This window comes from Heterocephalus glaber, unplaced genomic scaffold (genome assembly GCF_053883595.1).
Source record: "Heterocephalus glaber isolate CG9 unplaced genomic scaffold, H.glaber_assembly_v1.0 deba00000281, whole genome shotgun sequence".
Lineage (NCBI taxonomy): Eukaryota > Metazoa > Chordata > Mammalia > Rodentia > Bathyergidae > Heterocephalus > Heterocephalus glaber.
The window spans coordinates 13,635,427-13,658,560 of record NW_028258139.1 but is presented as its reverse complement, the minus strand read 5'-3'; the positions used below and the strand labels follow the sequence as shown (position 1 = coordinate 13,658,560).

At 56.8% G+C, this 23,134-nt stretch overlaps 1 protein-coding gene across 1 annotated transcript; it reads right to left on the bottom strand.

The window, feature by feature from the left end:
• Positions 1–19,452: 19,452 nt before the first annotated feature.
• Arc (activity regulated cytoskeleton associated protein) lies at positions 19,453–22,851 on the bottom strand. The gene is made up of 3 exons (XM_004837875.2): positions 20,887–22,851; positions 20,526–20,664; positions 19,453–20,292 (listed from the first exon to the last, which is right to left on the bottom strand). Exon 1 carries the CDS (start codon positions 22,692–22,694, stop codon positions 21,501–21,503), a length of 1,194 nt encoding a protein of 397 aa, XP_004837932.1. The 5' UTR covers positions 22,695–22,851; the 3' UTR covers positions 19,453–20,292; positions 20,526–20,664; positions 20,887–21,500.
• Positions 22,852–23,134: the final 283 nt, after the last annotated feature.

Here is a 23,134-nt window from a genome sequence, read left to right as displayed (position 1 = left end):
AAGCCTTCTGAGGGTGTGTCATCCCAGTCCCTACATCAGACAGCCAGGGAAAGAATAGACCTCATGCTCCTCTGCAGTGGGAATGTGAGCACCCCCTACCCCACACCCAGCAGCACATGGGCTGCCCCAAGTGTTTGCTCACCAAGTTCCAGCTCCTGCTCCTCCCGAGGTGACAAGTGGCTGAACATTGTGAGGGGTCTATGGAAACAACCACCACAGGGGGTCAGCGTGGGACCTAGCGTCTCAGGGTGACAGCACCTGGCAGGGACAGACCCTGGCCAGAACCAGAGTGAGGCTATGCAGGGATGCCCATGATCACCCCAAAACTGATCACTACAAGCCTGACCTGCTCATAATCCAGTCACCCCAAGCCTCACCAGCCCTAACCCCACAGTGGAGGTGGCAGGGCAGGGCTGGGAGGTACCTGTGGGACCTGGGTGAAGGGAGAAGGGGCTGCTGTCTGCCAGCCTTCAAGCCCAGGCCCTGCCACTCTCAGAGGCACACAGCACCCAGCCATCTCTGGGCCGCAGCCTGTGGGCATCACTGATGGCCAGAAGCCCCTGGACCCAGTGGATGGCCAAGTCCCTGCTCAGTAACCTGGGCAAACTCCCAGGGCTGTGCTGGTTCTGAGGGTCTCCGCTGCCCTTGCCCTGTCTGCCTGTCCCCTTTGGCATCCAATGCGACTCAGCCCAGCACCCTCTCCCCATTGACTCTGAACCCCTGGCTGTCTACCCCACCCACACTCAGACATAGGTGTTGCCCACTGGGTAGGAATGGGGAGGGCTGGAGGGAGCCTGCCTTCCTCACAACACTAGAGGATGCCATCCCCCTGCCTGGGCCTGAGCCCTGGGACATGTGTGCATTTTCACACTCAGTCCTGGCTTTTGCTGAACGCCCCTCCCCTGACGTGCACCCAAGCCCAGGCCCTGCTCATCACAGCTGCAGAACCAGGCCTCTGCACTTGAAGGAGACAGTTTTCTCAGGAGGACAAAACCCTTTCATAAATTGGTCCCTAGAACTCTTTATGGCGGTGGCAAAAGCCCCTCTCAGTTCACTGCATGCCAAGGCTGAGGTAGAAGTGCCAATGGGAGTGTTTCTGGCAGGCTTCCTGGAGGAAGGGAGCTGAGACTCAGGGAATGCCATGTCAGGGTCAGACAGCAAGCCAAGGAAGTGGGGGCTGGGGTTGCCTGGGGCAACCAAGTCCAAAGAATAATTTGGCCAGAGAAGGCAGATGTGGGCTGGAAAGCTTCTGGGCAGGGAGATCAGGAACCTCCAGATCCTAGCAACCACCTGCCCTGACCCATGCTCCTGCCCCAGGTCACTCATTGCCTGGCACAGGCCTCCTGTCCTTGTGTACCCCACCTGCTCCAAGCCCTCCCATCTAGAATGTCCTTCCTCTCTGTCATGGGCCAACCAGGCCCTGCCTGGCCACAGCTGCCTAGAGAGACCCAGAGACTGGGCCTCTTAGGCCCTTCTGACTCCCTACTGCTCTGTTAGAGAAAGGCTACCCCAGCCCCAAAGCCTATCTTGCCAGCCCCCCCCCCGCCACCCCGCTATAGCCCTGCAGCCAGCCATAGCCCCTCCTCCCCCGGGGAACCACAAGCCTCCTCTTCAGGTCTGGGGAGAAGGGCATGGGCCCATCCTTCCCACTGCCCTGCACAATCCTCCGTCCCTCCCTCCCTGTTAGCCTCCCAGCCCTTGGCCCTGCCCTGCTCCTTTTTACCCTGTCCCTGGGCAGCTGCTGACTGTGCTGCGGGATGGGCCCAGCCGGCCTATGTGTGAAGGCAGCTGCCTTCCTGACTTGCAGCTCAGGTAGATGACAATGACTCCTATGGGTTCAAAGGCTCAGAAATGACCTCCAGGCTAAGCAAAGAGACAAATAGAAGACCTGTTATTCACATGTAAGGATGGTAAAGGACAAGAGTGAGTGCCAAGAAGGACAAACTCAGAAGCCCCAAGAGCCTGGCCAGGTGATGCCCTCACAGATTCCCAGCCAAGGCACGGCTGCTTGGCTGGGAATCCCCCATCCAGGAATTCAATCTCCAGAAAAAATTAGAAATGATTAAAAATTCACTACTCCAGGATTCTTCTCAGGTTTAAAATAGCCACACATGCTCAAAAAGAGCGAAGAATAGGAAGCTTGAATACTCACTTTCTCCAGACTGCTTGGTGACGTGGAGCTTGCTGGGATGCAAAGGGAAAGAAAAGCCATTCAATTCTAATTTAAAATGCAGTTATCTCTGGGCCTTGGGGTTCCAGGCAATTTTGCTTTCTGAATCCTTTTTGAAATTTTCCAATGTATTTGCAGTGGCACGAGCTGCTCTTATCAGGAAGAAAAAAAAAAGGAGATGTAGCTTTTAAAAAGGAACAAAAAAGGCCATCACACACTGCCTTTGGGTCTGGGGGGGGGGCTGAAGTGGGGAGCTGGACACAGGAGCTTGCCTGGGGCTCTCCCCAGTCCCTAGGTCAGGAGCCTGGAGTCCCTGAGGAGCCTGAGGGGAAGACAGGGAGGGCTCAGGCCTTCTAGGGCACTTGCTGCCTGGTCAGGCGGGACCACCTGAGTCAAGGCTCAGCCTGAGGGCAAACTTGCTGAGGACTTTGGTCTCTGGTTCCATTTTTTGTGCCTGTGCCAACATCCAAGGGGGACTCCAGGAGGCTGTCCCCAGAAACAGTGGTGTCTTAGTATAGTCACTCAGCCTCCGCTCCCGTGTCCAGGAATCAGTGCCAGAGAAACTGACTGGACCCAGCCAGGCATGACTTCCCACCCATTCACCCCTGAGCAGCAGTTTGTTGGGGTTCTCTGAATGTCACCTGCATGTCTGGAGAGACTTCTGGCTGTGAGGGAGACACCAGGAGAAAGTAAGTCGAGGCAGGCAGGGAAGAAACTGAATCCACCATGGAAATCTCCCTGACAAGTGACAACGGCTGGGGAAGGACAAGGAGGGAAGAGAGGAAAAGACTCCTTCTCAGGGCACAGTGTGGCTCTATGTCCCAAAAAGCCTCTTCACCACCAGCTGCCCTGGAGAAGCGTTTTGAGAGGATTGCTGAGCCCCCACTGTGGGGTTTTGTTCTCAGGGAACAGATGTGGGGACTCTGAGGCACTTAAAACTGGATCAGTCCCAAGACCAAGCTGCTCAGCCTCCCCCAGGCCACCTCAGTATCCATCTCGGGCAGGGTGAGAACAGATACCTTCCCTGAGAGACTCCTTTTGGGTCAGTGAGTTACTCTCTCCAGGACTCGGTGGGCCTGTGTCCCAAGAAGGCCATTCAGAGGCCCTGGGGAGTCTTGAGGAACCTGGTCCCAACAGCCACTGCCTGAAAGTTGAAGGAAGTTCAACCCTGAGAATTCCGTCTTCAACTGACAGTGCTGCAGGCACTTCTCAGCAAATGTCCCCACAGGGCAGAATGCGCTGGTGACAGCAGTGGCAGGTTTGAAAGTCAGGCTCTTGTCAGCTGAGTAGGGGAACCAGAAAGAGCCAGTGGCCAGGGTTCCCCTTCTAAGATCCTTCCCATCCTGACTGACAGCCACCAAGAGGAAACTATATCCCTGGAGAGGGAGCCTCGGGCACCGGGAGCCTAGCAATCTGCACTCATTGCATAGCTCTGGGCTTGCTGGATCACAAGGTGTGGCCTCATACGTCCCTGAGCCACCAGCTCTGTGGGTGAGGCAGATCAGGATGTGGCAGATTATGGCTGGACAACCTGGCTTGACCTGTTGATCACAGAGAGCTGTCAAATCACGACGGAGATGCATGTGCAGAGAGAGCAGCTTTGAAGCTCTCCAAGGAACAGCCTAGATCTGACACTAAAAGAAGATACAAATGATAGCCATTAACTTCACTACCACTGCCCTCTTGTTCTTGCAGTGGGCCGTCCTGCATGCAGGTGTACCTTCTTTTCTCTTCCTTCTTTTCCTCTCCTTTCCTTTCTTCTCTTCTCTTTTTCTTCAATAAATGTTAAACTGTTATATTCATCAGTTGTCTGAACAAGGCAAGAGCCAGGAATCACTGGGCACCATACTGTCCAACAGCACCACTAGCCCAGCTGCCCAGGCCATGTTCCAAGAGTGTCTGACATGTGGAAAGACATAGCATATAGCTGTCCAGATGCCCATGGGACCCAGGCAATGTCCAGCAGGACTCCTGACTCCTCCAGGAGCACATCGTGGTCAATTCTGGTCTCAGATTCAGGACCAGCCAGAGTGACAGCTGGAGGAGGTATGGCTGAGCCAACTGCTACCCTCCTATCTGAAGATCTCCATCCTATAAACACCCCCACTGGAGACACTTAGGTGACAGACTGGGCACTGGCTGTGGCTGGCAGGAGGCCAGCTACCTGGAGGATGCACAGCCCCTGAGGCCCCCAGGCACCACTGCTGTGGGACACCAGGACTGACCCCAGTGTAGGACTTGGCCATCTCCAGGGCATGGCTCATGCTTGAGAGCCTTATTTAAAATCAGATGAGCCTTCCTATGACTACGTCTTCGCTTACTTATTTCTAAGATTGTTTCCCCCAAAGAGCAATGGAGGAGCCTTCCCATGGGAAGTAAGGGGCAGCTGGAAAGTGTCCTTGGGCTGGGGAGGGAATTCTGACAGACAGTGGCTTTTCTGAGCCTTGAGGTGAGAAAACCCAGGAGTTGCCACTGTCTGGGCAGAGGTCTTGCAGTGAATGCCAAAGCCCTCCTGGCCAAGCTAGCACCAGAGGATGTGCAGAGGGAGCCGAGAAGAATGAGCAGCTGTGTGGAGGGATGGACCCCTGAGGAAGCCCACAGGAAGGCACAGGTGGGGTCATTCCATGCCACCCTGCCCTGGAGAGATGGGGAGGCTCTGACAAGAACAAGGGTCTGGACACAGCCACGCTTCCATGCCCCTGTGAGACGGGACAGGGCTCCAACTTGTCGCTGGGTCAAAATGCCTTATTATAATGGGCCATGGTTGTTCTGGATCACTGGCACTGCTCCTTAGTGATTTGTGAACACTACTTTGGAAAAACACATTTACCTTGAGGCTCAGAGCACTGCGTGAGAGACAGTCTGCACCCCCCTTTCCAAGGGGCCCCTTACCCTGACAAGATCTCTTGGCTGATATGTGTCCTGGGATGGGCAGATCCTGGGGGGCCTGGGACACCCCCCCCCCAAACTGCTTCCTTCACACAGGAACTCTAGAAAACTATTCACTCCACGCAAGCCTCACACTGCCCCTATGTTTGGCAAATTTGCGTTTGATCCAACTACCCGGAAGGCCAAGGCCAAGGGATCAGGATGGGGTGGCAGCAAGAGCCAGGACTCACAGGCAGATCCTAGACTAGCACCACTAGGGTCTGCTCTGCCTCCTGTCACCTGTGGCCCTGCCTGCCACCTGCTGACTCATTCGTTTATTCTGCATAGAATAACTGATTCCTCAAAAGGAGAAAGGCAACAAGGCAGTCATCAGCTGCAGCTGACAGGGTAGCAAATAAGAGGCTCCTCCTAGCTCTGACCCCTCCCACACCTGAAACATGTCCATCCGGGTCTCACTCAGACTTGCTGGACATGTTTTCCTTCATTCTCCTTTGTCCTCAGTGGAGTTTCTGTGACCCCTGCTTCCTACCATATGTAAATGAGGTAAATCCTAGTGTGCCTTTCTATCCAATTGTATAAGCTGAATGTATCTACCTTGACCAATGAACTAATGTTGGGTGTCTTGCCTTGCCACTACATCCTTACCCTCCTTTCCCAAATCTATATAAACCCTGTTCACCATCAAGACGGGACTGATCACTTTGTGGAGAAATCTCCCGATCAGTCTGCTAGCAAAAGAAGCCTGCCTCCAACTTCCAGGGTGTGCGTTCGGTTCTTTTCTGCCTGACTCTGTTATACCACCTAGAGCTGCAACACTAAAACACTGTGAGTTTTATATTTGCTGCAATAGTGCTAGGCAGATCTCCCACAGGCGGCCTGTGTGGTAGTGTTTGCCTGAGCCCACCAGGGCCAGGCAGGAACATGGATGAGTGCTATAAGCTGTTCTCTTCTAGCTGGGGCTGTGGGCCTGTGACCAAAACTGCAGGCTCTTCTACTTAATCTATCTGCAGACAATCAAATGGCTGTAGGAGACATCGGAGATGTTATTCCAGGGCCAACTGTGGGAAAAGGATTCCTGCTCCTAAGGTACCTTCTCCATGGCAGGGCTGGGCTGGGTTTTAACAGGGCTAGTGACAATAATGCAGTGTGCTAGCTGTCACCAGAACTGCTCAGAGGAGGGCAGGAGGTTTTGAGGGATCTAGTGCCTTCTATTTTCTTCCTAATGTGGGTACAGTTGGATCTGCCATGGCGCCAGTGTGTTTTTATGGCTATAATGAGACTAAAATGAGCCCAAGGTCCTCTGGAGGGTCAACATGGCACCAGAACCAGGTCCAGCTGGCTCATTGCTCCCCTAACATGGTAGGAGCCTGGGAATATCACATCTCTCATTTACTCTCACTGCCACAATGGCCTCTGCAGGCAAACGGAGCTGACAGTACAATAGGCTCTCAGTGATTTGAGGTTCGGTCTGGTGTCAGCCTTCTGCAGATTCCTGAGCTTCTCTGCCTTGGTTTCCCCTATAGGATAACACCTTCAGCTATGGTGGTGATGAGGTTAAGTGAGTTTATTTGTAAGGTACTGGGATAGAGTCAGTCCAACCCCAGGGCCAGACATGAGAGGAAGATGCATCTGGCTGGGCTGTGGGACTGCATAACCTTTGTTCCTTTTCTCCAGCTCCATTGTGATTAAATGTGAGTTGATGGATAAAGATGCTTGTTAGTTTTGGGACACTAGATAAAAATCTGTAGCAGACCTAAAGTCCCAAAGTAAACTACTCAACTCCTTGTTTGCCTGGAACTGATGTTCCAGACACCACAATTTTTAGAACAAGCTGCAAATGTCTGCTGACCATCAATACGTGACGGTCGACCACTAACCTTTGTCCCCTTTTCTTTAATTCTATATGTTAACTTCCCCCTCAACCCCCTATAAAAACAGCCTCGGACTCTGAGCCAGCTGCCTCTCTAAGCTATTTTGCTTCGGGAGTGCCCTCTGGCCAGACTAATAAAGGTCTGTTTTACTTTCCAACTTGTCCGGTGTGTTCCTTTCCGGGTGTTCTTCGCTGCAGTCAGCTCCTCAGAGCGTTTGGTAAGGCTCTTGGTCTTACATTCTGGAGGCACCGCTGGGATCCCTGGGTGTGCTTCACTACAGTCAGCTCCTCGGAGCGTTTGGTAAGGCCCCCGGTCTTACAGGCATGAGTAGATGGTGTCAAGGCAAGTGATGTTCTACTGAAAGGGGAAGAAGCCAGCCATGCACAGGCTGGGAAGCAGTGCTGGGGCTCCAGGGTGAAGGAACAACATGCAGAGATCTGAGCAGAGCAGAGCCTGAGGCCTCAAAGAAGCCATGGTATTACTAGGAAGTAGGGCCCTCATGCAGGGAGGAACCGGCCCCTCACTTTCTTTGTCCTCAGTTCTTTGTGACCTTGATGAAAGAATTCAGTCAAGACACATAAGCAGCCATGCAGAAGTGTAGGTAGAACTTATTGTAAAATGGATATGGAGAGAGGTAACACCCTCAAGTGAGATGGCAGGCAGTACCATGAAGGCACCTACACTAAGTGTGAGTTTGGATATAGTCCTATGCATCCCCCCAGGGAACTGGGATAATTATGATGCTTATCAACTTTTTGTTTAGAAGATACTTTGGAAATCCAAAATGTCTTCCTGTCCTTTTTTAGATGTTCATTGTTTCCTCGGGTGCATTAATCATGTAAGAAACTTACAAAACCCAAGTTCTTATTTTAAGGCAGGTCTTAACCCAAGGCAGGAGGGTCTTTAAAGAACGTTTCTTTCCTGACATCATTAGGCTGTAGGCTACGGCAGCCAGGAATGCAGTATGCCTTGTTCCGGAGTTAGACCACCAGGGAAGCAGATATCAGAAGGGATGTGCATGATGTACCTTAAGATGTCATTGTGCTCTATGGTGTCACCTTGGAGTTGAGACTTAATAAATGATTATAAAGGTATTAGACACTGGAGTCTTTGTGTCTTTACCAAACTGGCACTGCTTGCTATTTTGGACCTGCCCCTTTTGTTCCTCCGGTCTGCTAAGGTCTAACTACCTGCCTAACAAGTATGCAGCGAGGGGCCTGTTAGGTCTAAGGCCACTGGGCAGAATGGCTTCCGCCCTCTCTCCTTTCCTGCCTTCTGCCCTTTGACAAATGAAATAAGGCCTCACCAGTCTTGGGCACAGAATGCAGCAGGCAAGGGCCTTGGCCCAGCCATGGCCGTTCGACTTTTCTACCACAGGCTTAGGTGTGGGCCCAGGGCATTTGGACAAGGGCAAGGCTGCAGTTTTGGGAAGGCACTGTAGGCATTCCAAGAAGGTTTGAGGCTCCCACTGAGGCAGGACTGTGCTCAGGAGGCTGAGAAGGGAGCAAGGTAGGGATGGCCGCCAAGATCCTGTCTAGCCCAGGACATGGGCCCTGAAGGACAGAAAGGGCTCGAAGGCCAAGGCAACCAGGCCCCAGAGGAAGGAGCTGTGGAGAGAGGCCCAAAGGCTCTGGGTCTCAGGCCCGCACCCTGGACTGCAGGAAGCAGCAACCCTCCCCTCCTGTGCCAGTGCCCCCGAGGGCCAGTAGGAACTAAAGGCACTGAGCAGAAGGCTGCTTGGTCCTCTGCTGTGGCCAGCATGAGCCCAGGCTGTCCCTTCTGAGCCTCAGGACCCCTCCCTGCCCTCTCAGACTCGCAAGTTCCCTGCTGGCTGTAGCAGAGAATGACTCTGACCCGGAGTGCTCAGCCGATGCCCGTGGAGGACGGGTGTGCACATGGAGAGTGCCTGCGAGGGAGGTCTGGCTGAGAGAAGAAGGAGTGAAAGACTGAAAACTTGGCTTCTCCTTCCATGAGACTTTCCGGCCCTGGCTGGGAGAACCGCGGTCCTACTTTGACCTCCTTGCCTAGGAGCTGTAGGCTCTTCCTCCCTTATCATTCTCTCTTGGGAGATTTTAATAACCTTGGAATAAAATGATTTTGCCTTATTCCTCTGACACTTTGTAATCCTCAAAGTTTGTTGAATGACTGAGTGAGTGAGCAGACAGACGGAAGGATGGAGCAAAAGAATAGTCAAAGCTGGATTATGCATCTGGGCAGTGGCAATGGCAGGGAATCCCAGCTGCAACCCCTAGTCAGGGACCCCCAAGGCGGCACCATCCCACTGCCTCCTTTTCTCCCAGGGCATGAGGCTAGGGGTGGGGGCCCCAGGGCTCTGCACAGTAGGGCTCCAGTGGGTTTGTGGGGGTCTTGGGCACACACTGGCTGCCCTACAGAGCAGCAAGGCTGGCTGGGCCATTCTGTGACCCAGAGTTTCTGTCCTATTCTGTCTGTGTGTCTGTCCCTCCCCAATGCAGCTTATTAATCGGCCTTCACCTGGGGACAGGCTGTCCCTCCAACCTCCGCCTTCCTTTCTGCTGTGATAATGCCAGCCCCCTTGCCACCCTTCTCCTGAGAGCTCTTTCTGGTTGGTCTGGCATCAGCGTCATCCCAGTTTCCTAAAATAACATGGGGCATGTCCCCTCTCTTCTGACTTTTAGAGCAGACTAAGTGGAGCTGGCTCAGCAGCCCCTTGAACAATCAGTGGTCTTCTCCAGGGGATTTGCAAGAACTGGGACCTCTTTGTGTTTTAAATTACAAGCTGGTATTCATCTTGTGCTGTCCCCCCATTCATTAATGGGTTAAATAAAATCCTTGACATGTATTTCCTCTATGTTTGAATGAATCATGGTTTTACTTTTTAAAACCTTTTTTAAATTTTTTGAGACAGGGTCTTGCTATGTAGTTCAGGCTGGCCTTGAACTCACTATGTAGCCCAGGCTGGCCTTGAACACCCAGCAATCCTCCTGCCTCAGCCTCCCAAGTGCTGGGATTGCAGGCATGTGCCACTCCACTACACCTAGGTACATTTAAAAACCTTTCTAATATCTCTTCCCTGGCTGAGGAGGCCAGAAGTAGGCTGATTCCTGACTCTAGAGTGTGACCAGGAGGGGCGAGGCGGTGCTGGAGAGCAGGGATACTTGGCTGAGGCTTTGAGGTGGGCACAGGGCTGACGGGGTCAGCCAGAGCCAACCCTCAGCTCCAGAAGCATGGCTGCTGCCCTGGTAAGTGGGGCTCCTTGGCTAGGCCACCCCCTTGCCTGCTGTCCTCTGTGTCTGGCACACACCTGGCCCAGGTGGAGCCACCCTGCTCCTCCCCGCAGGTGCAGAAGCTGCAGGCAGCCTGTGCAACAGGAGCACCACACAGTCCCTGGCAGGGAGCTCCACCTAAGATACTGATGTTCTCTGAAGATGGGAAGCAGAGATCTAGGAAAACTGGGTTGCCTGGCAGAGGTCACCTGCTGGTGCATGGGGGACAAGCATGGAGCCTAGGTCTCTGATCCCCCAGAAGGCTCCTGATGGAGGGCTTTGGGGGTGTATGTGGGCGGGGCATGCCCTGGGTGGTAACTGGGGAAGACAGACAGCGGGCTCTGTTCCCGCCCCTGCTATGGGCCCCACCCCACCTCAGTGTGGCAGCTCACTGCACCCTGGGTGACAGGGAAGTCCGTGCGCTCCTCTCCAGGCCGAGTCCTGTGGGCTAAGTACTCGTGCCTGTGGGAGGACAGGTGTGAGACACAGAAGCATGTCCTGATGGAATGTTTCGTCCCTTCCTGGGCAGACATGTAATGACAGTAGTACTAGAGAGAGGAAGCTGGTGCAGTGCTGGCCCTGCCTGGAGACTCCCTCGGAGCTGAGGCTGGAGTGGAGGTCTGTGTTGGCAACACCTGGGTCTTCACTCTGTCTGCAAGCTCTGGCAAAGCCTTGGTGGCTGCACAGGGCAGGGCTGACCTGGGCCTCCTGACTAGTGGAACTGGACTGGGCCCAGAGAGCACAAGACCAGCTGCTGGTGGATGTCCGCCCCTGGAGGGGGTGGCCTGTACTGCAGACTGGCCAGAGTCAGACTGGCAACAACCACTCAGGGCCTTGGCATAATTCATAGTTTGAAGGACACTTCCTCAGCCATGTGGGTTCAGCCCCAATCTGGGCCTCTGGGGCCACAGTGGCCAGCCCACTGGGCCTCAGAGCCCGAGTAAAGGTTTTCCCAGGGCACAGGGCCGGTGAGGTCCCTGCTTGCCCTGCCCAGAGTGAGGAAGCTGAGGAGAGGGGGGCCCAGGGTCACATGCACATCCATGCTGCCCTGCTGGGGGAGTGGTACAAGTCACCAACCTTGGGTCTCCCCCAAGGCTCACCTGACCCCCTGCTCAGGAAGGTCAGTCCCTGTTGTGTCCCCACCAGCAGCCTCTTGTGGGCCTCTTGGACAAGGGCATGTGGGCGGCCTCAGGCAGCACCATGTAAGAGAAGCATAAAGTGAGCCACCAGTGTGACTTAGCGCTTTCTACCAGCTGCACCAGAAAACAGGAGAAAGGGAGGAAATTAATCTTAACTATGTATTTACTTAACCCCCATGCAGAAAGGACCCAGCCCTGCATCCCTGTCTGAGTCTGAGCGGGAAGATCTGGCTCAGGGCTGGAGCTCTGCCTCAGGGGAGAGGCTTACCCCAACCCCCAGCCCTGGCTGAGGGAGAAGGCCTGGCTCAGCCCTAGAGGGCTTCTCAGACGGGGAGACCTGGCCCATCCCCTGGGAGCCTGGCCTTGTGGGGTACAAGACCCTGCATAGATGAGACCCCCCACTTTCTGCCTTTCCATGGTGTCCTCTCTGTAGACCACTCTTCTGCCCCGTGGGTCCCTCCACACCACCGGCCAGGGTGGAGACAGAGGGAGGAGGCAGCAGCCTGGGGGGGGGGGGCAAGCCCCAGGGCTCCTATCCACCCACACAGCTGCTTGGGACTCCAGGCACGGAACTCTCAGTGGGCGGGAAGCAGTGACAGGCGGGGGCTGCTGTCAGTGAGGATGGCCGCTCCAGGCTAGGGTTGGGCACAGAGCTGCCCCTGACTGCCTACCTCCTGCAGCTCTCCTTCAGGTGGCCTGAGCCTGAGGGAGTGCGGGACGTTTTGGTGATGTGACTACAACCAAGTGCTACCTATACAGAAAGGGAAGCCAGGGCATGAGGAGGGAAACCTTGTGTGCTGGGAGGGCGCACTGGAGGAGCTGGGCCCGCTGCCCTGCACCTGGCCACGACTGTTCTTACTGTTGGGAAGCCCAGGCCTGAAGGGGGAAGGGAGCTGGGCCAGGGGAGGGAGGAGCAGCAGACAATGGGAAGGGAGTTGAGGCCCCTGTGACAGTGATGTCCCTAGACTGTGGGGACATGTAACAGCCCCTGGTGGGGATAATAGTGTGCCGCCTTGAAGAAAGGGAGGGTGTCAGTTATGCAGTTGTGCCCTGGATGGGAGTGTGGACACAGGGCAAGGAGGAGGTTTCTAAGCATCCCACTTCTCTCTGGCTTTTGCCTCAACCAAAGCCCCAGGGACCTTCTCAAGCCCAACCCTTATGTGCATGTGCATAGGTACACACACACACACACACACACACACACACTCACACACACGCACACACATTCTCGAGGACTCCCAGGGTCTGTGGAACCCTCTATCAGGGAAGCCGTGGGTGCCCTGGCTGGTTCCCATAGCAACGCCTAGATGGAGGAGGGGAGAGTTAGAAATTCAGAGACAGTGAATAAAAAAACAGCTTCTAAAATGAGCAGCAGTGGGGAAAGGAACCCCCAGGACACCCCAGGCTGTCCCAGGCCCCTCAGACACCCAGTCTCCACCCTCGCCATCTCTGTCAGCCACATGCATGGGCCAGCTTTGCCTTTGATGCTCAGGTGCAGCCAGAGCCGGGGCTGGCTCCTCAAGGGCAGTAGCCGAGGTGGCTGTCCTCCCTCATCTGGCCTGCGCCCAATCCTGCAGCAGCTCTAGCAGACACCATTTGTTTTGGCTTCTATCTGGATGCCCCCCAAAGCCTCCTGTGGACATAGGTAGAGTTCTTTGGAGGTGGCTGGATCTCGGGTGTGTGAGGATGGGATGAAGGATCTGATGCTGAGATTAATGGTGCAATGCTAGGATTAAGACACTGAGTGCTACTCTCTCAAAGAGCATGTGGCCAGGATGAAATATAAGGGACAGAGAGAGCTGCTGGCCTTCCCTTGCTGCATTGCTGCCTTCTGCCTGCCTTGGACTCTTTCTCCTCTGCACCGGCCTCTGCATGCTGCCCTGCTTTTGAGAGAGCCAACTATAAACTGAAACCTCTGCAAACTATGAGCTACAATAAACCTTTCCTCCTTTAACTTTGAGTGTTGGGTATTTTGTCCCAGCAATGAGAAAATAACTAAGGCATCAACCTTCCTCCATCTTACAGGTGAGGAAACTGAAACATGGAGAGACCACACAAAGGAGAGGAGGGCCAGGGCCAGGCAGCCCAGAGATCTACACAGGCCAGGCAGCTGAGCTGGGACCCCAGTCCCAGAGGAGGCCGTGACAAATGACAGCAGACTCAGTGCCCCACGCAACACACACTGAGCTTTCTGAGTTCCGCAGTCAGAGCCCAACCCTGGGTTGCCCTGAGCTAAGACCAAGGAGCCAGCAGCTGGAGCTGCACCATCCTCGAGGCTCTGCAGAGAAACCTCTACAGCCCCTGCCCCTGCCCTCTGGGGCTCTGGCACCTTTCTCCACCTTTGAGGCCACCGTGGCTCTGTCCTGTCTCAGCCCTCCTATCCGTCTTGCAATTCCTTGTGATGACACCAGGCCATCTCATCTTGAGGTGCGTGGCGAGCACTCTGCCTTGTGTGCCAGGCCAGTTAACCTAAATTGGAGTGGAGACATTTGGGGCCACTCTGCCCACCACAGTGGTGACATGGGGTGAGAGGGCCTGGCCAGATGGAGGAGTGCAGAGGCACCTGACATAGGAATGGGCACAGAGGTGACTGCATCCCACAAGGGGTGGTTGGGAAAGGGCAGGGTCAGTGACCTGGACAGTCTCCTAGCCCGCAATATGGATATGGGCAAGGACCAGAGCCTATCTGTGACACGGACATCCTCTGGACAGGTATCACGGGGACTTCCTGTGGAAGACAGCTTGTGCTGCACCCGCCTGCAGTGGAGGATTGAGCCATTAGGACACTGGTCAGCCAGGAGGTGTGACAGAGAAAAGCTGCTAGGAGGATGCTGGAGCTCAGATGGGCTGCATCCCCAAGGAAGGGCGATTCCTGCCACCGCGTGAGGACTGGAGTCAGCAATTGGCCTTGAGGCTTGGAAGCAGGGGAGTCTATGGCATCAACAACCTCACAAACCTGATGTGTGGTCTACGGTGGGGTCTAGCCCCACTCTACCAGTCGCTGCAGGCTGGAGACCTCAGGCTGAGAAACAAGTCCAATCCAGGTCAACCCTTCCCACACGTGCCTACTTCCTGCCCATCTGCCCTGGACAGGGAGGCCCTGCCAGTGAGAGACCTACCTGCAGGGACTGGAAGGAAGAGCCCCAGTCATGTCGCTTCACAGCTTCAAGGAGCAACCAGAGTACACAGGGCACCTTCTTACCAAGGACAGGATCCAGGGAATAATGCGTCTGAGTGAACCGCAAGTCTCCTGCTTCATCCCAGGACCAGAGAGTCTGCTCACTGAGGCCAGGCCCTATTTTGAGGGCTGTGGAGTCACAAGAGGAGCTGCTTTCTGAAAGCCCCCGCCACTCTCCTCTCCCTATTACGCTGGGCAGCATCCAAACCTCCTTTGAGGCTGTCCTGGCCTTTTTGGGGTGAGCCAACATCTCCAGAAGAGACAGAGTGGCCCCGGAAAGGTGGGGTGTGAATGAAGGAGGCTCTTGACTGCAATCACCACCCCTCACCTTGAGACACTGACCCCCTAGATTCCCAATGGCCATGAGCATGGGGAGGTGGACTGACATTTTCCAGTGGGACTGTAGCAGGTGCCAGGGCAAAGCAGAGACAAGATAATTACGGGGGATAGCAGATGCTAAAAATAGCCTCCTCCATAGCCCGGTCTCCTGGCAGGGACAACGCCAGACAGGCAGCAGCAGGATCCTGGCCCTGAGGGTGGGGGTGGGGGAGTGCAGAGGGTTCATTCTGGGAGCGTGCTGCCAGGGAGGGGAGCAGGGATCTCTATCCTCAGGGAACACTGGGCAAGTGCCAGTGCAAAGCAGGGAGGGTCAAGGATGTCCATGGCACGCAGTGAAGGGCAGGGTGGTCTCTGGGCAGGAGCTGTGGAGGGTGAGCAGGAGTTTGGCACATTCTCTTCAGAAAGGTGGTTTCATGGCCCTCGCGGAGCATCCAGAGTGGCAGGCAGGCAGGCAAGGGCTGTGTTGAGGACAGTGCGGAGGCTGCCTGACCTTCCCTCCCCGCTGAGGAAAGAGCTGAGCCATCCTGGCCAGGACTTCCTGTCCAGAGGTCCCCCCTCCTCAGAGCTGCTGTGTTTGGGGACAGTCCCCCAGCAAGACTTGCCTCCTTGAGGGTGCCCTGAGGTGTTCTCATTGACCCCAGCCAAGGCTTGGAGCACTCCGTACAGGGCTGGGGTCCAGCGTGGACATAAAGGGACTCAGGACCGGCTGCTGTGCCCTGGGGGCCCATGAGAGGAAGAGCCCTTCTGAAGGGATACAGTGGGCAGAGGTGGGCAGGGGAGAGGCCGGGGAGCAGCAGGCAGGGGCAGGGGTCCTGCCTGTCCGCTCAAGCTCTGCTTTAGGGATCCTAGAGGGACAGAGTGCTGAGCAGGATGGGAAGGGGACAGAGGACTGTGGAGAGGGAGGCAAGGGCGAGTGGGCTCGGGCACAGCCCCTGAGCCTCCAGAGAAGAGGATCTGGGCCTCCTGGGTAGGCAAGGATGACCTGTCCTGGAATTGGGCTCTGTCAAGCGGCTGAGGAGGTGGCCCAGAGGCCTGAGCCAAGACTCTTCTGTCCGAATTTTAGTTACCGGGAGTGGGGCTCTGTCTCCAGGAACCAGGCAGACCAGGGAGGAATCCAGGAGTGTTCTAAGCATCCTAGCATGGGGGATGGAGTAGGGGAATGAGCTGACAGTAAGGGAAACGACACAGGGGGTGAGAGGGAGAGAGAAAGAAGAGGGGAAGAGAGGGGAGGGAGGGAAGAGAAGTGAGAGAGAGGAGAGGAAAGTGGGGAGAGAAAGGAGAGGGAGAGAAAGAGGCGAGGAGACAGAGGGCAGAGGAGAGAGAGAGAGCCATTTCTGAAGTTCCAGGGAAGCTGAGAAGGGTGTGAAAAGGGGCTGGAGCCACAGTCCTCTGCCATGGGGTGTGGTTCGTGGCTGTGATTAAACACGAGGGTGACTTCCCCACAGTGGCAATCTGCCAGCGCAGGACACAGCCCAAAGCTGCTTTGCAGGCTGTCACCTGGGTTAGGAAGTTGAGCTTGCCCGAGCCTGGTCAGGGTTAGGGTCAGGGTTAGGGTTAGGGTGACAGTTGGGGGCCATTCTGGCCCAGGAAATGGGGAGGGGAGAGAGCCTGCTGTCAGGATGGGGGCTTGGTGAGCGCACCCACTGTGCAGACTGGGGTTCCCACGGGGACGGGAAATGGGGGAAGCTTCTGCTCCACCCTCGGACCAGGCTGCCCCCAAGGTCCAGGAGGTGGCTGGGGCAGCCCTGGAGTTAACTGTGGTCGTTTAGGTCGGGGTCAGTTTGGAGTGGGCAAAGAGGGGCCGCTGGTTTGGAGAAGGGCAGGAGAAAAGAGAAGTGCCTTGAGGAAGCATGGACTTGCATGGGAAGCCATTGGGCTTACCTAGTGACTCCCTGGCTCTCTTGGGCCTCAGTTTCCCCATCCACACAAGGAATGGCCGTTCCAGCTCTGTGACTCCATCCCAGGGAGAATCGGTGGTGGCTGGCCTGGGGACCCTGTGGGGAAGCTATTATCCCTGTAGTTGCTCCACCTCCCCAGCCAAGGGGCTTGCCCGGCCCCCTCCCAGAGGAAGTGGGCTCACGTAGTGCGAACATAGGCCACAGGCTGGGAGCTCCAGGGGAGCGTGGGAGAAGCCCCGGAGCTGGGAACAGACCAGGCGACATGAGGTGGCACCAGGAGCCTCCCACCCTCACCCTACAGGAATGAGGGGTCTCTGGGTGCCCGAGGCCAGGGGTCAGAAGGGCCACACGGGAGGGCTTTGGGCTCTCCCCTCTCCCTTCATCCCTGCCCTGCCTGGAGCCTCTTTTCTCCCCTACCTCCCCTTCTCCTGTCAGTACCCAGCCTGCAACCCCTATTGAGAGAGGGGTACCCCACTTTCAGTGTGCCCTTGGGGAGGGCCAGAGGACTGGGCTAGGCCACTGGGACAGATCCTAGAGGGTGGTCTTCATACGGTGGGGTCAGGTTCTTGGCTGTCATGGGCTCTTACTCTGTGGGAAGGGTCCAGTTGGGGTGGGAACCCAGGAAGTGAGCTGTTCGGGCCCTCATGTGCCCTCCTGTCCCTCCTGGCACAGGCCTCCTGATACCCGCACTCCCCACAGCCTTCCTTCCCTGTATCCAGCCCTTGGGTCCCCTCACATGAGGATGACTCTCCTTCATCTGCCTTTGCTCCCCTGCATCTAGCAGGAGGCAGATATTTGATGCTCCTTTTCTCAGAGGAAGCCCTAAGGTTAGGGCCTGCAGTATGAGGGTCTGCTCCCTACTTCCCAATTTCTGTGGTTTCTCAGCACCCAGATGTGATTCCTGCACTCAGCCTGACCTTGCAGGACAGAAAATCCCCTGGCTGAGTCTTTGAGGCAGCAGCTAATGACATCCTGAGCACCTATGTGGCTCAGGTGCCTGTGGCACCGGCTCCCTGAGGCAGTGCTTGGGTTAAGCCAGACCCCACCATGCAGGACCTGCAAGATGAGCCCTCAGCATTCCTTAGGAGCCCTTGCTCCAGCCCCAGTCTGTTTCAAAGTCCTGGGAAAGCACCACTTCATTCTGTGCCTCAGTTTACCCATTCTGCAGTCAGGAGATGAGACTGAGTGGTGATACCTGGCTGGGCAGATGGTCAGGGCGGTGATGGGATTTGGAGGTGTGGGGTAGGCTCCTCAGCCCCCACATGTCTCTCCACCTGTTTTCTTGGAAACAGCCATGGAGCTGTACCATCGTTGGTGCTCGGACAGCCTGCCAGTCATGAGGTTGGGTGACTTCCGGACGGACAACCCTCAGCTTTCCTTGGGTTGCTGTGTATGCAAGTGGTGCTGCCTCTAGTCCCTGACTTTTCTCCTACCTCTGTGCAGCAGTTTCATTATTTAAAAGCAAAAGGGGAGAGTAAAGAAGAGGCAGCCTTTTATCCAGTGCACATTGTGGCCTGGGACAAGCGTGATGATATTTCCTGGTGGCAGGTGCCCTCCTCGCTGCTCCTTCTGTGTCCTGTCTCCCAGATCTACTCTCCGTGGCCTGCAGGCTCTATTCTCTCCTTGGCAGGTGTGGGGAGGGCTGCACTTTGGCCAGAAGCCCAGTAGGTGCCCCTCTGCTGGGCCTGGCTGGCACCACCCAAAATGCCCTTGATGCCCTGGCCTGGCCCCTCTGAACACAGCAATCCCACCTGAGAGGCCAGGGGTAGCTGATAGGCACCTGCTCATGACCATGGAAGCTGAGATAGTCCGGCCAGCCAGGGTGCATCCAGCCGTTCGAACCCCACTCCAGAGACTGTGCTGAGGGTGTTTGTGGGGTGAGGAAAGCCCAGGGTCTGTGGGCTTAAGGACAACTATCCTGCACCATGTGGACGGCCTGACCCAGCCTGCTGAAAGGCTGTGGGGCAGCCCTGAGGCTTCTCTGCTGCAGAAGAAATCCCACCTGTGGATGCCAGCTTCAGGCCCTGCCCAGAGTTCCAACTGCGTGGCAGATTTTCTGCTGGCCCGGGGAGACTCTACCTTCTCACTGCCTGTCTCCTCTGAGTCCTGCTTCCCATCAAACACTGATGAGTACAGGGGTCGGAACCAACACCAGGCCATCTCTCCTTCCCCTTGGGAAACTGGCACCCTCTCCAGAGGCAGGGGAGGCTGACCTCCCACAGGCCGCAAAATTCTCTCTTTGCCAAGTTCTTGGCCTAGGCACAGGTAGTATCAGTGATAGTCTGCCCTTTGCAGATGAGGAAAATGAGGCTTAGGAAGACCATCTCCGGCATCCTGCAGCCAGGGCTGGCCAGGGTCCCCTTCCTACACTGATCATGTCACCTTGACTACAGGGCCTGAGCAGGCTGTGTGGGCAGTGGAGACCCTGCACAGGCCCTGCTGCCCACCTGAACTCCAGCTAGTCTCACTGAGAGACAGTCCTCAGCTCAGCAGAAATCAGCTCCTATCCTGCACCACTACCTCAGGCTGGGAGCCAGGCTTGGGGGGAGGGGGGTGGAGCTGGTCTCTGGGTGTGGAGGCCTTGGGCCTTTCCAGGATCTAGGACCCTGACTGAGCCCCCTTTCTGTACCCATGGAGGCTTCAAAGTCACCTCAGGCCAGGGAGCCTCCCCACATCTGCTCCCACCCACTAATAACCTCAGATAAACAACACAAACACTCTGAGAAGTTTCAGTGTTTTATTAACAAAATCTTATAAAAAAGAGCCTGTCTTCGAGGTAAGTGGCAGGGGTACACATCCTGGCTGGAAACTCATGGCCGGGTCTGGTAGGGGGCAGTCACACCCTCTTGAGGTGCCCATGGTCTTCCCAGGCCTCAGGGCTTCTGTGTGGCTGGTGCCAGCCAATGAGTAAAGGTCATGGCTTATGTGCAAAAAATAAAATCTGTGGGGGCTGGCAGGGGCACAGGGTGGAGGACCAGCAGAGCTGGTCCCCAGAATCTGGAACACAGTGGGCAAGGCAGAAAGAGGAACCTCCAACTAGGACCTCCTCGGGCTGCAGACACCAGGGACTCCCGGCACCAGGGTGCTGGTGCTAGGGCAGTGACAGGGGTCCATCCTAGGCAACAGCAGAGCAGGACAGAGAGCCTGGGACTGCCTAGGAACAGAAGCCTGGGGCTCTCCTGGGGCTGGGTTTGTAGCCATTGGGCAGGAGTAGCAGCTGGGGCCTGGCCTCAGAGCTCCTGAAAGGCTCTGGCAGCAGGCAATGGCCATACAGCGAGCAGGGGGCATGCCAGGGTAGCAGACCCCCGCTCCAGCTGCAGTGGCTCTGGAGGTAGGCAGCTGGTGGCCAGCGGGGCAGGCATAGTGGCAGGCCTTGGCCCTCATGCTGGCCTGTCTTCATCACCAGCTCTTGGGTAGAGCTGGGGTGCTGCCCTCTGCCGGGCTGCTTCCTCTCCGTAGCTGCCCTCTCTCGGCTGTCCTGGGACTTCTGTGCAGGCTGCTTCGAGAGAGGGAAGAGGACAGTGCAAGATGCAACAGCAAAGTTCTGGAGACAGCCTTGAGACCTGAAGGAAAGAGGAAAAGGCCAGGCTGTCAGCAACAGTGCCTGCTTACATTTGGGCCCACAGGAAGGACAGGGGTAGGTGACAGATGGGATGGAAATCTGGGATCCAGGAAGAGCCTCTCAGATTGCCCAGAAGGGTAGGGAATGCCCAGGAACTGAGGCCTGAGAAGGGGCTTGTGTCTGGTTAGGATGGATGAGGGACACTCTTGGGCACAAGGGATGGGACTCCCTTACCTGTTGTCATTCTCCTGGCTCCAAAGGTTCTGGCTGCTGCCTCAGTCAGATTTGACGATTCAGGCCCTCTGGGACCCTCTGCCTGGTGAGTCATGGAACTGAGTTCTGATCCTTCTCCAGGTTGCCATGAATCACTGTGCTGGGATGAGAAAGAACATGGTCCCTGTGAGCTGACTCTGCAGGCTCCCCCAGTGCTGCCTCCTACCCAGCCCTCTCCTGTTCCTTGGGGACTCTGCACCCACCCGCCTTCCTTGCAGCTAACTTGCTGGGAAAACCTCTGAGCCTCAGTAGTTTTACTTGGAAAATGAACCTGCAACATGGACCCTCCCAGTTCTAAGATGCCCTGGGGCCTGGGACTCACCTCAAGGCCAGGACGTCAGGTCTGCTGCTGCTGCTGTTGCATTTGTGGATTTGGCTCTCCCTGGGGAGGAAGGCCAAGCTGCCCAAGGCTGGCCAACTGTTCTTGGAGGCGAGGAGGGTGTCAGCTGGCTCAGCAGTGCCTGCCAGGGGTGGCGTCTCCAAAGTTGAGGTTCCTTTGGCACTGGTTCTGCCTTAGCTTCTGCCCTGGGTGCCCCAGGGGCTTGGAGCCCACTGGGCCCTGTCTTCGGACACTTGGTTTTCAGAGTGTCTAGAGGGCCCAGGCATTGGAGCAGAATGAGGAAGCTGAGGATGGACTATGATGGCCTGAGAGTCGGGAGGGTGGAGCCACTTGCCAGCCCAAGCAGGGCCAGGGCCAGGAAGACAGACAAGAGGGGAGGGTGACAGGCAGGAGCCCTTCAGGGGAGGGGCTCCTTTGCTGTTTGGGATGTTGCACACAGCTAGATGCCATGTGTCTGTATGGGCAGGGCCGGGAGGCCTAGAGGTGGCCTGGCTAGACAAGGGCTGCCCCTGTGTGAGTCAGCCAAAGCTCAAGTCCTGGTTGGCAAAGGCCACAGGCTGGATGTGGCAGGCAGGCCAGGGGCTCTGGGATGCCCTCTACTCAGGCTGAGTCCGGTCACTGGCCACAGACTCACTGGTAAGGGCAGGTGTAAGGGCCTCCTCGGCCTCATCTTCAGCAGGCAGTGGGGGCCCGGCTGGCTCGGCCACCTGCTCCAGGTCATCCTGCACCTCCATGCCCCTCTGGATGAGCTGTTCCAGGGTCTTGGGTAGTGGATGTCGTAGAAAGCGCTTCAGCTTGGGCTGCAAGGTGCCCACCACGTACTGGATAATCTCCTCCTCCTCAGCGTCCACATACAGTGTCTGGTACAGGTCCCGCTTGCGCCACAGGAACTGGTCCAGTGGCTCGCCCTGCTTCTGCGGCAGGTCTAGCTCACGCTGGATGGCCTCCCGGGACAGAGTGCCCTCACTGTACTGCAGGAACTCCTTCTTGAACTCCACCCAGTTCTTCACTGAGCCCTGCTTGAACTCCCACCACTTCTTGGCTGGCCCATTCATGTGGTTCTGGATCTGGGACAGCCAGTACTCCTCAGAGCCACCCACCTGCCGGAGGTACTCCTCCAGGTGGCTCAGGAACTCCCGTGGGTCCTCGAAGATCTGTGTGTCCACTCCAGGGCTTGGCTGCCCGTCCTCTCCTGGCTCCCATGGTGGGTACTGCTGGGCCTCAGCTGGTTCCTGTCCCGGCAGCTCACCAGCTGCAGGCGGAGGGGTGATGGCATAGGGGCTGACGGTGTAATCGTAGCCATCAGCTTCGTGGCAGTAGCTCTCGGGACCCCCGACACCCACAGAGACGGTGTGGCGGGCCGGCTCGCTGCCCACCGGGTACTTGCCACCCATGGACTCGAGGCGGTCCGCCCACCTCTCCAGCCTGTAGAAGACTTCTCGCCACACGTGCATCTCGCGCTTGACCCAGCGTTCCAGGTTGGCGATGGTCTCCTGGCAGCGGCAAAGGCAGGCCTTGATGGACTTCTTCCAGCGCTGCGAGTCGCCCGTGGGCACATAGCCGTCCAGGTTGTTTTCCAGCTTGCCCACCGACCTGTGCAGCCCCTTCAGCTCGCGCTCGACCTGCTTGGACACCTCGGCCAGTAGGTGCCGGTGGGTCCTCCGCACGTGCTCCAGCATCTCGGCCCGGCACTTACCGATCTGCAGGATCACATTAGGCTTGGCCGCTGGCGCGCCCCGCGGCCCGGGATAGGCGTGGAGGCCACCGCTCGTCCTGTGGTCCAGCTCCATCTGAGCGCTGGCGGTGGGATTCCGAACTGGCGGGGACTGGCAGTGGCGCTCGGACAGGCGCAGCGGCCGGCGACTGCAGGGCGGCAGGCGCTGCGGTCTGATCAGCAGGAAGCTGGCAGGTGCTGGGAACTCTGCCGAGCTCTGCGCCGAGCCGCCGCCACCGGCGCTTTATGCAGCCCGCGGCCGTGGGCGGCTTCTCTCCCCGCGCCGGCTCCCATTGGCAGCCCGCGCCCCGCCCGCCGTAGGCCCCGCCTCCCTCGCCCACTCTCACCTCCGGGGCTCAGAGCAAGCTAGGGCCCGCCCCCTGCACACTCGGGGTGACTAATGCTGCCGCGCGCCTCCCACCAGGCTGGCTTGTTCAGCCTGGGGGACTTTGCCACGTCTTTGCAGCGAGGGCGGGCAAAGGCAGGTGGCTAACTGGTGCCCCCTCCCAGAGCCTC